Genomic DNA, 13,799 nt, shown 5'->3' on the forward strand with positions numbered 1-13,799 from the left:
AGCTGAGCTAGCCGTACACGCGAGCACTTCCCATTCACTTCAATGGGGGCGCTCGTAGTGAAAAAAGCAGCCCATTCATTTCAATGGGGAGCGCTCGTATGTCGGCTCCCATTGAAATGAATGGGAACTGCTTTATACGCGCTGATTCTGAACGTGTTTTAACGTTCAGAATCAGGCAGCGTATCAGTAGTGTGAATGCACCCTTACTTTGCACATATAGTTCTTTCCATGGCTGCCTAAAACTTTTGCACATTATTATACATTTCCTTCTCATGTGGAGCTGTGATCACAACCCTTTGTTCTCGTATCACAACAAGTATGGCTTTCAAGGACGGCTTCCTGTAAGGAAGACCTGTCATTCCCTATGAAATTACAATTCTGGCTGGGTTCTCATGACAGACTCCCTTTAAGGCTCAGGCCCCAAGTAGTGTCCTGCATGGCATCTCCCCGCAGCACTTTGCATAGGAAGTTCGCAGAGGTTTCTTCAGCGGACTTTCTGATTCAATTATACCTATAGGTAAACCGCCGGCGTTTCCGTAGGAATAATTGACATGCTGCGATTTCCAAAACTGCAATAGTGTGTACTGTACCACAAAGTGGGGAAGGGATTTACTATAATCCCATCCACTTTGCTGTGACTGTAAAATGCCACGCTTATTTTTTTCAGGCAAACTGCAGGGTTTACAGCATGTGGTGCCCGATCTAAAAAAATTTTTTTTTCCTGCGCTGGATGCCTCTTAGGGTCAGTTCACACGGAGGAACTAGCCGTGGATTTTACCCTTGAATCCAGAGCTCCCTCCCGAATCCATTGGATTCGGCTCGCGGGGTCTGCGACTCGAAAATCCCCCTGATTAGGCCCATTTATCGGGGCCTAATAAGGAGCGGGATATTGCGAAGGAATGCTAATGCATTGCACCAGCATCCCATCGCGACTAGCCCGCGTGAAAATGCCGGCAGCGGAAAATGAAGAAGAATTTTGTCTTCATTTTCCCCTGAACAGACCCTTATGCAGTACAGTGTGCTGCTCTGTTCAATACTTCATATTGGTTCAGTGTTCAGCACATTTTTCTTGCATTTCTAGTGTCCTGGCTGGAGTCTGGGCATTATCTCTATGGAGTGTACTGAATGGAGAGTACAAGGTCTTCTTGGGTTTTCATGGATTTGAAAGTAAAGTTACTCCATGAAGCCTGATTGACATGTCCTAATAGTCACCAAGGCCCCTTCAGTAAGTTTGATATGTCCATTATCTGCATGTCCTCAGAAAGCTTCACTAACCACATATGTTCATTTCATGAACTGAAGTTACAAATTACAACACTTTTTGATACATTCACAAATACATTTTAGAGTTTTACACCTTATAGTTTACTTGGGTGTTTATTCATGGCATTAAATTGAAATATAAAAATAAAATAAAACTAAAGCATCAATAGTAAAAGTAAACCGCAATGTTGTATGCCAGGGTATGGAAACAGAAATGTCTGAGGCTTGTATAAAAATGCTATTTTTATGGATGTATCCTGTATTTAGCTAGATGTTTCTTAATATTGCTAACAGACTAGGTAATGGTGACCACAAACACAAAGATCCGCCACTGTTTAATACGTTTGCTGGGACTTTTGATATTCATGGTCGATTTATAAGAAAGGTCAACAATATCAGATCATTGTCTGTGCTGCAATACCGGGCACAGCCACTACAAAATGTATGGCGCATTGTCTGGTGCACAATGAAGGGTGAATGTTATGGTCAGTGCACACAGAGTTTTTTGGCGCTGATTTTGACGCTGAATCCGCCTCAAAATCAGCCTCCAAAAAAATCCTCCCAATTGGGATGCTTAGATTGACCCTAGACTCCTTTACTCAGCTGATCGGTAGAACTGCTAGGTGAGCCAGCCAGTGAGAACAAGGGAGGTGCCACCCAGTTGGAGAACCGGAAGTAGCCGAGAACCACTTTTTTTATTTTTTTTACTCTACTCCAACCCTGCCCCTTGTGGGTTTTCCAAGTACTTTAAACTTCCCCTTATGGGTACTCTAAACTTCCCCTTTCAGTCTATGGGCATTTTAGTTTCTTATCAGCTGAGCTGGTTATGTTTACATACAGAGATATTTGCTTTTTATGTTTTGCTACGGTGAACAACTAGAAGTGCAGCCATATTACTTTGTATTAGCTTCTTAGAAACCAATGATAAAGTCGACATCTTATCACCATGCTCAACCAGTAACTCCACCTAGGGATTCCATTCGCCATTCTGCTTTAAAGGGAGTCTATCATTGCCTAGATCATTTTTTAAATAAGCATATCTTTACATACGGTAGCCTTTAGCAAGGCTGTTCTAGGCATACCTGTCATTCATTGATCCTTGCAGCCATTTTTGTATTAACCCGGTTTTCTTCATAGCACATTACTCTTCAGGGAGCACCAGAGGCGTAATCCTGGTTCCCCGAGCACCCCTACGTCATCAGCTGCCTCCATTTCCCACCGCCCCCTTCTTGAAAGACGATCCCTCCTTCTACACCTCTTCACTGCTTCCAGAGCAGCTAGTCACGTACAGCGCTATTAAAATCTCGCATACGCGCTGTATGTGGCAAGCTGCTCTGATGACGCAGGAGTGCTCGGGGAACAGGAATAACGCCCCTGGTGCTCCCTAAAGAGTAATTTGCATATGAAGAACACTGGGTTAATTTAAAAACGGCTGCGAGGCTCAATGAATGACAAGTATGTCTAAAATAGGCTATGAAAAGATATGCTTATTTAAAAAATGATATAGACAATGATAGACTCCCGATTGTCTGGTGCATATGGCAATAAAACATGGCGTAACGTAGTGTAAAAATAAACAATATCTGCGACTGAAAATCATTTCTATTCATCAGGATCAGTTTATGATGGAAAGGAAATTTCTGCAACAAATTAGCTAAGTGTGAATACAACCCTAGGAGGTTCTGGTTAGGGGAAATCTAAAATCAATCTATTCCGTCTGTCTGACACGTAGTTAGTTATCATCACTGTGTAATAATCATTGGAGAATTTGCCAAATATTATAATAAACATTATATTGGGTTGATACGATATTTGTATGTTCTAATATTGGAATATTTGCACAACTGCGGCCTAATCTTTGTGTCTGTGATCACCACAGGGTTAAAAAACAACAAAAACAAAAAAACCTCGCCAATACACAGTTGACACTGAAGGGATCCCCCGAAGTTTAGGCGTCTCTCCGGCTGGACGCCCCTCTGCTCACCTCTGCGGGGTCCGGCCTATACTTCAACCAACAAATGACCCAAGTGACCACCACTGAGAAGAGGGCTAGTACACTGGCCACTGACAAACATATAGGTCCCGCAGGGGAGGGCGCAGGGGCCCCGCTGTATCTGTTCACAAACACCAGGCCGGCAAACAATAGAACCACCATGGCTATAAAAGAAAACACCACACACACGCAGCCGGCAGTCAGCACAGCTCTTTTGCAGCTCTGGCATCTCTCATAACCTCTCCTAGGCGAGGGAGCAATCGCTGGCTGTGGCTGGTTTAAGGCCGAAAACGATCCCCGGCCTCGATTAGCTGCCGCAGCCGCAGGAGTCGCGTCCAGTCCCGCCTGTAAAGCGTAGCGATATTCGGCAGCTCCATGTAAGACAGCGCCACCTGCCGTGCCGTGGTGGTATTGCAGCTCGCGCTGCATAGCCGGATGATGATGATGATGGTGATGATAAGTGATGGGGGGGAGGATGTCTTGGGGAAACGGGTCATCCTGGCGCACGTACATGGGGAAGGCCTCGGCCACCTTGGTGTTCACAGGCAAAGCTTCCACTCTGGAGTCCGGGACGACAGTCCTGTGCCTGCATATTGGGCAGGAGAGGCGCCATGGCCGGTCCTCCCTACGGTGAAGTGTGCTCAGGCACTCCTGGCAGAAAGTGTGCAAACACTCCAGGAGTTTGGGGGCCCTCCTGTCCAGATCAAAGTAATTGTAGCAGATCTTACACTCATACTCCTCGTAGGAAGGGGTGAGGTCCGAGCTGCTGGCCTGGCTCACTTCCATACTTGTCTTCATGCCAGGCTGCCTATGCCATGCTCATGTCTTGCCCTTTGTCTGGTGGTAAAATCCTTCTATAGCAGGTGGCAGTCACTACAACAAAGACACATCATTATAAGCATGCATGCATCAGTATTTCACCTACCAAATTACAAGGCTGATTCGAGAAAACTTTGAGGCCAGGGCCCGGTGTAGCGTAACCAACGCAATTTGGCCGTAGAGCGAACACTGCGGAAAAAAACGCTGCAGAGTGAATCAGATTGTGGCTAATCCCATTGACACATTGCAGAAAAATATCTGTAGCGGAAATGATCCATTTTCAAAAACGCTCGTATTTTTCAAAATCGTAGCATGTTAATTATACCTATGGAAATATTGGCGTTTTCCGTATCGGTATAATAGGGGCAGAAAGTTTATTTCACTTTCTCTGTAAAACGCTGCGGAAAAGTACACAATGCATTTTCACTGCGATCTTTTGCATTGCAGCAATTCATTTAGCCTCAATGCGATTTCGGGCAAAGATGGGTCATATGACTTGAACTGCGTCGGTCTATATGATAACTTGTATCACATGCCATGAGGATACTGATGCCATATTGCAAAATTTCATCTAATGGTGGCCATTGGGGTCTTATTGTGACTTGTTGCAATCATGACATGACGGTCACAAAAAATCCAACAGAATTGGATTTGGTCATGGGTTGAAAGTTACACATGACTATTACATGACGCAAAACATTTTGTGATTTGCATTTTCTTTTATTTCGCAACTCTAAAATTGTTGCACAACTGTGAGACACACAAGTGTGTCTGGTCTTACATCTTGTCTCAAGCTTGCTGTCATGTGACACTTGCCACCTAGTATAAGTCTAAGGCTTTGGCCACAGGGTAACATCAGGTTGAGAATTTTTGCTTACTGTCGTGCCAACTTGTGTGTTGTAAAGCAACTTCTGTTACTTTCATCAGTTGCGATACATGCAGGGCAACAATGCAACCTGTTTTAGCTATATAGCTCAAGAGTTACAATCATGCAAATGGATCTTTGTCCCTGTGTATATAAATATGACTGTCAAGTTAAGCCAAAGTTGCAGTAAGGTGCAACTTTGGCCTGTCACAGTTGCAGGAAGATGCACATATGTTGCGATTTTCTGTCATTGTTTTTCATATTTAGTTGAGCAAAATTATAATCTAGAGAACATTTCATTCACTCCAAGACTATATGATTAGGTGAGGATCTCGATGCAATCTGCCCGTATCAGCCACCCATGTGTAATCCCATGAAGGCCAGGCTATGGTTATTTTTGTTCACCTGGCACGACCTCACGCCTGGCAGCCGTACATTATAACAATAAGCCGCCCATGATTGCAGTATATTGAATAAAGTGAATAGCTTATTACAGTGTAGGTCTACTCACAAGAGCTGAGATTCCCTGAAGGAATAAAGAAATGTCCCTTCCAGAAAGGCACCGGCAGCCTCGTCCGGCATTAGTGAATGTGACCAGTCATTGATATGTAGAGATATTCAGGTTATCAGCGTCCGCTGTGGATGACACTTGTGCTCTCCATCCTGCTCCTTTCTTTGTCTCCTCCTTGTGATGCTCGCTTGGAAAGATGTTTTCCTCTCTTTCGAATTCATCTCATTCTCGGCGTCACCTCAAGCCTTTGTCGGTTGCCGAGAAGCCATGGCAGACTATTTTTTCCTGACAGGCTCGCCATCACTATGTAGTCATCTTCTCCACTAGCCAATGCCTTTCTGATATTATAACAAAGGCTGCATCTGCTCTCCTCTTTGCTCTGTGTCTTCTGCAAGCTTCCTGCTCGCTGCCCTGTAATGTGATGTAACGCACAGGCTTTGTATGCAGGATTCCTCTTGCTAATGTGCAGGATCTGACTGGTCTGGAGAAGAAACAAACAGCAGCATCTTTCACCTTTTTCTCCTTCCTTCCAGCTGATTTATTTGTGTACAAAAGCAAAGCGTTCCTGTGCATGATATTTATACAGCATGTTGTTAGTGTACACAGTACATATAGTCTGCGTCGCCTCTTATTGGATGGAGTGGAGTGTAGGAAAAAAGCCATAGGGTACAAATTCTAAATTTTCAAAATGAGAAACCAGACCAAGGGTTACATATGTTAACCCTTTTAAGTTCACATAGCTCAGGTTCATGTTATCTTATGGTTAATTGTAATACAGAATCCCCTCCCTTTACAATGACTTAATTTTAATGTGGACTACTGGAAGCTATGGGTGGTCTCACTTTTTAATGGTGCCAGCGTTTTGACTTCACTCAATAATTACCTGTCCTGCACATGTCACCACTTCCACCATTCTTTAATAGCGCTTTAATTCATTAATAGTCTTTAATAACTCTGGAACTCCTTACTAAGACACATAAGACTGACCCCCACAATCACAGGCTTCAAGAAGGCCCTGAAGACTCACCTATTCAGGAAGGCCTACAACCTCCAATAACACTATCACTGCACTGCCATCTGAACTGTCTCCCCCCTCTCCTTCTGTCTCTACCCCCTTCCCTCATAGATTATAAGCCCTCGCGGGCAGGGCCCCCTACCCCACTGTGCCAGTCGGTCATTGTTAGTATTATATCCACCTGTATATTTTGTGTATTGTATGTAACCCCCAAATGTAAAGCACCATGGAATTAATGGTGCTATATAAATAAACAATAATAAATAATAGCCCTCACTGTTTCCAAGCAATCAGTGCAGTTAGTTTTGGTTTCAGATATGGTCAGGTGGGTGGTCTTGGGCGAGAGCAGACAGCATGGGCCCACCCACCTGACAGTAGAGAGCTTTATTAGCATATTGGGTTTTTAAAAGAACAGAAATGGTGGGGGCTAGAAAACAAATTCCACTTGTGCCAGAATCAGTGGAGCAGCAATTATTAAAGGATTCAAAGAGGTGAAAGGTTCCCTTTAAGATAAGATAATCCTTTAAAGGGATTCTATCATTAAAATCACATTTTTTCCTCAGTCACACATAGGAATAGCCTTAAGAAAGGCTGTTCTTCTCCTACCATTAGATGTCTTCTCTGTGCTGCCGTTCAGTAGAAACCCTGGTTTTCGTCTGTATGCAAATGAGTTATCTCGCAGCACTGGAGGCATCGCCAATGCTGCGAGAGAAATCTCCAGCACCGCCTCCATCCTCTTCAGGAACAGCCTCTCCCTGCATCTTCTTCTGTCCTGGGTTTCAATCTTCTAGGCTTGCACAGTTGGCTCTTCCATTGGGCCTCAAGCAGAGCCGACTGCACATACCCAGCAGCCACAAGAAAATGCCTACTTACACCAGCTTACTGTGTAAGCAGACACAAGAAAATGGCCGCTTACACAGCTTACTGTGTAAGTAGCCATTTTCTTGTGGCTGCCGGGCATGCGCAGTTGGCTCTGCTTGAGGCCCAATGGCAGAGCCGACTGCGCTTGCCTAGAAGATTGGAATCTAGGATGGAAGAAGATGCAGGGAGAGGCTGTTCCTGAAGAAGATGGAGGTGGCGCTGGAGATTTATGTCGCAGCATTGGGGATGCCCCCAGTGCTGTTTGAGCGCTGTGGCCCGCCCCCAGTGCTGCAAGAGAACTCATTTTCATACAGACGAAAACCAGGATTTCTACCGAACGGCGGTAGAATTCCTTTAATAGTCCCACCATGGGGAAATTCAGTGTGTTACGGCAGCATGGATAATACAATATACAAAAGCTCCAAGGTAGAGGCATTGCAGAGGCAGTAGGTACAAATACAAAAAAAAAAAAACTAGTAGGAGGGATATCACAATTTACGGCTCTTTCAGTTCTCTTTAAGGAGTGATCTCTACTTAGCCCAGTGTTGATTGTACAGCCTAACCGCAGCGGGGAGGAAAGACTTCTGATAGCAGCGCTCCCTCTCACACTCCTATAACCATATTAATGGGGGGGGGGGGGCGCATTCCATCCTTCCAGGTTTTTATTAGCTTTTGATGGAGGTGAATAGTGGGTAGGGCTACAATCCCTTTACACAACATAAACTGTGCTGTACAACGGAATAACTGCATTGTAGAACAGGTTTAACGTAAAGTAAAAAACAGGGTTATGACAAGACAAGTGCCTTATATAAGCCAGATATAGGTGTTAGGATCACAGAGATGACATATGGTGAATGGTTATAAGCAAGGTCACACAAACAAATGAATACAAATAACACAAGAGACACAAAGAGGATATAATGAATTTATTATAGAGTGAGCACCTGCCATATTGCACACAGTCGCTGGAGATTTGTAGCCAGCGTCCATGGTGCATCATGTTCCTTGTGTCTGGGATCTCACAAGACGTACTGCAATGTATTTCTATTTTATTTCTTTACGGTCTATTGTATTTGGAAAGAATAAGCAGTATTCTATAGGGTTATGGTCTCACATTACAGTATTTGTGCTTCACAATTGTAGCTGTGGAATGAATACTGCAATGTGTAGAATCATTATCTATAAGCGTGAGATGAGAGAAGTGCTAGATGTGAAACGCGTAGTACAGTCTTCTGAAAGTCACATGGAATATTATTCAGTGTTTACTATACACGTGAAGGAGACTGAAGAGATGAACTGAAGATAGTTCACTTTACCTTTAGAGACATACTAGATATTATACTTCTATTACAGGATGGGGTGAGATGTTCCACAGTTGTATGCAATATTTTTAAATATTTGCCAATTATTGTTTGTGATGGGATCCACTGACAAATCTGGATTTATGGGGAAGCCTGGATCTGTCTCAGAATCTGCTATTGGACATGTTAGGGTTGAAATCCTTGGCTCCTTGTTCCCCTGGGACTCAAGGTGGTCTTATAACTTAGACTTTATTCACATGTACGTTTTTTTATGTACACATTTGGATATCACATGTGTTATTAATACAAATTATAACAATTTTTTTTTCTAAAAACGGTTGATCTGTTTTTGACTGCTATGAAGTACAGATGACCCACTGGCCGAACACAACCATAAACTCAAAACAATTGGCACTCATATGTGAAGAAGGCCTTAGATAGCTGCAGACCAAACATGATGGGGAATGAGTAGTAAGTCAATGTCAGACACCTCAGGCAGCACTTTATATACCATAAGCTGAAATCCAACAAGCCCATTCCTATATTACCTTTACATCTCCTGTGGGGGATTGTTGGGATACCCCCATACACATTAGACGGTTGGCTGTAGTAAATGCAATATTATCAAAATGTGTGCATTGGTGAAAAACGCAGCATATTAATTTTACCTGTGAAAACGCTATGGTTTATGGATTTATAGGGGGATGGAAACATGCAAAACTCAGCAGAAAAACTGAAAAATCAAGTCTATTTTGCAGATTTTTTTCAGCTGTGTTTTACTGCAGTTTTTGCAGCTGCATTTCACTACTTGTGACTTTAGTGTAAGTTCACACTACCATTATTAATGTCCATTACTCTCAGCCATCGTAGGGTGAGATCTAAGGGCAGTAACAGAAATAGAGGGACCGATGCAGAGGGAGCACCGCCGTCTGCATTCACTGTAATGTAGAAAACATGATGGAAGCTTTCTTCTGTCATGTTTTTTACTTTCCTGACGAAAGGAACCGCTGTGCAAGTAGGACTTTTTCTTCTGTTATAAAAGGGAACAGACACAATGGAAGAGAATGGGAACAGATGCCAGGCTGAGGGGGCGCCGTCTGCATTCATCACTGTATTGCTATTAATGTCAGTTTCTCTCATCCTATGACAGGTGAAATTTATAGCGGTAGTGTGAACATTCCCTTAGTCTAAAGGATTTTCCAGCAGAATAAATAAATCAATATCTTACTGATCCCTTGCCGATTCTTAGCCAATGCTGCCCAGATTCTTGCTGGTCTCTACTCCCTGGTCCCGGTTTTACACTCGGGAAATGCCTGATAAGGGCTCGTTCACATCTGCGCCCGATCTCTGTTCTGCAGGTTTCCGTTTCCTGCACAAAACAGAGCAGGAGACGGAAATCTGCAGGACTCTTTCATACCCATTCATTTGAATGGGTTTGAAAGATGTCCGGCCGTGAGCGGCGGTGAGCGTTTTATGCTCTCCGCCGCGAAACCGTTTTTTTAAAATCGGACACAGAGTCGGACATGCAGTACTCTGTGTCCGATTTAAAAAAAAATGGTTTTGCGGCGGAGAGCATAAAACGCTCACCACCGCTCACGGCCGGACCCGCTCTGCATGCAGAAGACGGAAAGCTGAGAACGAAGACCTGAACGCTAGTGTGAACCTAGCGTTAGGCTGAAATCACACTTATGTTGGAGCCTCTGTAGGTGAGATTGCCACAAAATCCACTTAAAATCGGCAGAGAGAAAAATCTGGCTGGTTTCAGTATAAAACATGAAGAAACCCAGCAGACCCCATTATAGTCTATGGGGGCCTCTGGTTTCCGCGTGTAACCTCTTTTTAAGCAGACAGGGTCTCCGTCTTTCAGGTCCCCAAATCACGGAAACAATGAATGCTAGTGTGAACCTAATATCGACCAGTCACTGGCTCCAGAAAGGACCCATTAAAATGGCGGCCAGAAAATAGAGACCACTGGGGATGCAGATAGAGGTGGATGAGTAGTGGGGGAATCTGTGATATGAATATCAGTTCCTTTATATTTTTAACCCACTCTGGACCTCCTAACACCATATTTTTCCACCCAGCACCCATACAAATGCTGCAGTTTATCCTACTCCATAAACATGTCCTCTTCATAGACATTCACTTCAGGAAGAGAAGAATTCATCCAGCCATCATAACTTGTACGATGCAATACAAGAAGAATAAAAATGTTCCCTCTTCAAGAGCAAAGCAAATGGAAGATTTATGATGGACATTTCCCTGTGCTGTATCTGGTTTAGATTATATAAAAAAGTTATTAAAAATTCTATTTAATATGTAAATGTCTTTCTGTTTCCACAACAAATTCTCTTAAGAAGTCACTCCACCCAAACGGCATAATTCCTCTGTGTCATGGTAGTTTATCCTTGGTTTGTCTCTACAACTAGTCTAAAGTGTAATCGGCCATTAGTCACATGCCACTTACCGTATATTGTATCCTTCTCTTTCATGAAAAATATTCAGAGGATTTCACAGACAAATTCTTCATACTAATACTAAAATACTAGTATCTTATACGCCATAGGATTGTATAAGGTCCATGGTTATGCATTGACTTCATTGTCCATTACAGTTGGAGGGCAATAAGCAAACTTACGCTGGGTTCACACCTGCGTTTGGGGTCTCCGTTCTATGGTTTCCGTCTTCTGCATGCCAGAAGACGGAAACCATAGACCGGGTCCGGCCGTGCGCGGCGGTGAGCGTTTTAGGCTCTCCGCCGCGAAACCGGATTTTTTTATCCGGACACAGAGTACTGCATGTCCGACTCTGTGTCCGGATTATAAAACCCGGTTTCGCGGCGGAGAGCCTAAAACGCTCACCGCCGCGCACGGCCGGACATCTCTCTCACCCATTCAAATGAATGGGTGAGAGAGACTCCTGCAGGTTTCCGTATCCTGCCTGTGTTTTAGGCAGGAAACGGAAACCTAAGTACGGAGTGCCGGGCCGCAGATGTGAACGAGCCCTAAGCAGAGTTTTTACTTTCATGGTATATGTAATCAATACACTGTATATGTGTATAGTGGAGAATCCCTTTAACTTCTGGCTTTATGTATAGGATGGAAGACTGTCGTTCTGTATCCCAGGTACAATGAATAAGCCACATGTCTCTTTTTTTTGTATTATTGTACCCACGATATCATGGGTAAGTTTCAGTCAACTTGCCTATGATTTAGTGTACCGTATTCCTCATGTACTGAACTTGTAACAGCTCAGCCCACCTCTCCCTGCCTCGTGTGCTTATGTTGTTGAGCTTTTTACTTCTAATCTCATGTTTATTCAGTTGTCCCTGCCTATCACTTGCTGATGGTGCCAATTGCCAACAGTCCTGCTAACCTCTTCCTTTGTGACACAGCCATCTACCTGCTCAATATCTGGTAGGGATGGACCTGGAGAGACAGTAGCAAGCTGTTAAAGGTCTTGCCCAGCTAATTTTTTTTATTAGGCCTAGTTCACATCTGTGCATGGGTTTCCGTTTGGGGAGTCCGCTTGGGGACCCCCAGAATGGAAACCTAATCCGCATAAAAAAGTGGTTACCTTATCAAACTGGCAAACCCCATAGACCAGGGGTGCCCAATACGTCGATCGAGATCTACCGGTCGATCGCAATGGACGTATGGGTCGATCGCGGGATGCAGCCAGGCATCCCCGCTGTCTGCTTCTTCACAGTGCAGGCTGAGAGTTATCTCTGGACACTGGCAGGCTGGGGCTGCGGCAGCCCCGCCTGCCAGTGTCCGTAGATGACTCTCAGCCTGCGCTGTGAACAAGCACTTGCAGGCGGCTCTTAGGGATGGAGGGGGCCGGGTTGCTGCTTCTTCACAGCGCAGGCTGAGAGTCATCTACGGACACTGGCAGGTGGGGCTGCCGCAGCCCCAGCCTGCCAGTGTCCAGAGATAACTCAGCCTGCGCTGTGAAGAAGCAGACAGCGGGGATGCCTGGGCGGCCACCTCTCACGAACCGCCCAGCCATGCCCACACACCCAGCCCCACCCACAGACACACCCCTCTCCGCCTACAGGCGCGTCCCAGCCCCGCCCACAGGTCCGCCCTGGCCCTACCCACAAGAAGTGGGTAGTCGATCTTAGGGCTTGGCCATTTAAAGAAGTAGCTCACATGCTGACAAAGTGTGAGCACCCCTGCCATAGACCATAATGGGGTCCATGTGATTTCCGCACAAAAAATGCGCAGAGAAAAGCACTGCTTGCAGGACTTTTCTCCACATTTTTGATGCGGAAAGGGGAACGGAATGGCCTGAATGCAGATGTGAACTGGGCCTTATTTAATACTGCTAATGAGGGGGTCCTTAAACATAATAACCTTTATTTACCTGTCACTGGTCCTGTGTCTACAACGGTGGCAGTTCCATGCGTCTGTATACAGGTTGACCATTAATGTCCCATTTGTGCTAGGAGACTACTTCAGCAAATCATAGGATTCAGCAGTGACCTCTTTACAGATGGCTTGTGACTGCCATGACATACCATTTGTGAAGAGGTGACCTCTGTGTCCAGCATGGGACCTATATACAGATGAACAGAGCTACCAATGATAGAAACAGTCAGTAGTAGTATTACATAACAACTTGTACAGTATAAAACAGAGAAAAACTCAACTGCAGTCTGTGCTGTTGGGACCTCTGCCTTCCAGCTCTTTCATTATGACAACAGCTTGAAGAAACATTCATTTCTAGCTCGCTGTCTTCAAGCCTTGATCCCTTGCTCTAGCGGCTGCAGAGATCGGTACAGGCATCAGGGATGATTGCCAATCCCTGCTGCCGCTTAGTGTAAGGGATCGGGGCTTGGGGATAGCGACTGAGAGACAAATGTTTCTGCCACATGCTGTTAATGTTAAATATGTGTGGAGGCTAGGGTTGAGCCAATCTTGAGATTTCAGGATCGTTTTTAAAATCCGATTTCCAATCATTTTCCATTCGATCCTGATCCCAATTCCGATCCCAATGCAAGTCAATGGGATTTTTTTTAATAATCGAATATCGGATTTTAAAAACGATCCTATTCACTACATAGCATGGAGTCTAAAAATTGAATGCTTTAATTGTTAGACTCCATGCTGTGTAGTGATTAAAAAAAATCCTCTGGCTACTTAGTCCCCCCTGTTGTCCACTTACCTGCA

At 44.5% G+C, this 13,799-nt stretch overlaps 1 protein-coding gene across 1 annotated transcript; it reads right to left on the reverse strand.

The window, feature by feature from the left end:
• Positions 1–2,936: 2,936 nt before the first annotated feature.
• RNF228 (ring finger protein 228) lies at positions 2,937–5,992 on the reverse strand. The gene is made up of 2 exons (XM_075266737.1): positions 5,452–5,992; positions 2,937–4,129 (listed from the first exon to the last, which is right to left on the reverse strand). Exon 2 carries the CDS (start codon positions 4,052–4,054, stop codon positions 3,212–3,214), a length of 843 nt encoding a protein of 280 aa, XP_075122838.1. The 5' UTR covers positions 4,055–4,129; positions 5,452–5,992; the 3' UTR covers positions 2,937–3,211.
• Positions 5,993–13,799: the final 7,807 nt, after the last annotated feature.

Source organism: Leptodactylus fuscus, chromosome 3 (genome assembly GCF_031893055.1).
Source record: "Leptodactylus fuscus isolate aLepFus1 chromosome 3, aLepFus1.hap2, whole genome shotgun sequence".
NCBI classification, from domain to species: Eukaryota; Metazoa; Chordata; class Amphibia; order Anura; family Leptodactylidae; genus Leptodactylus; species Leptodactylus fuscus.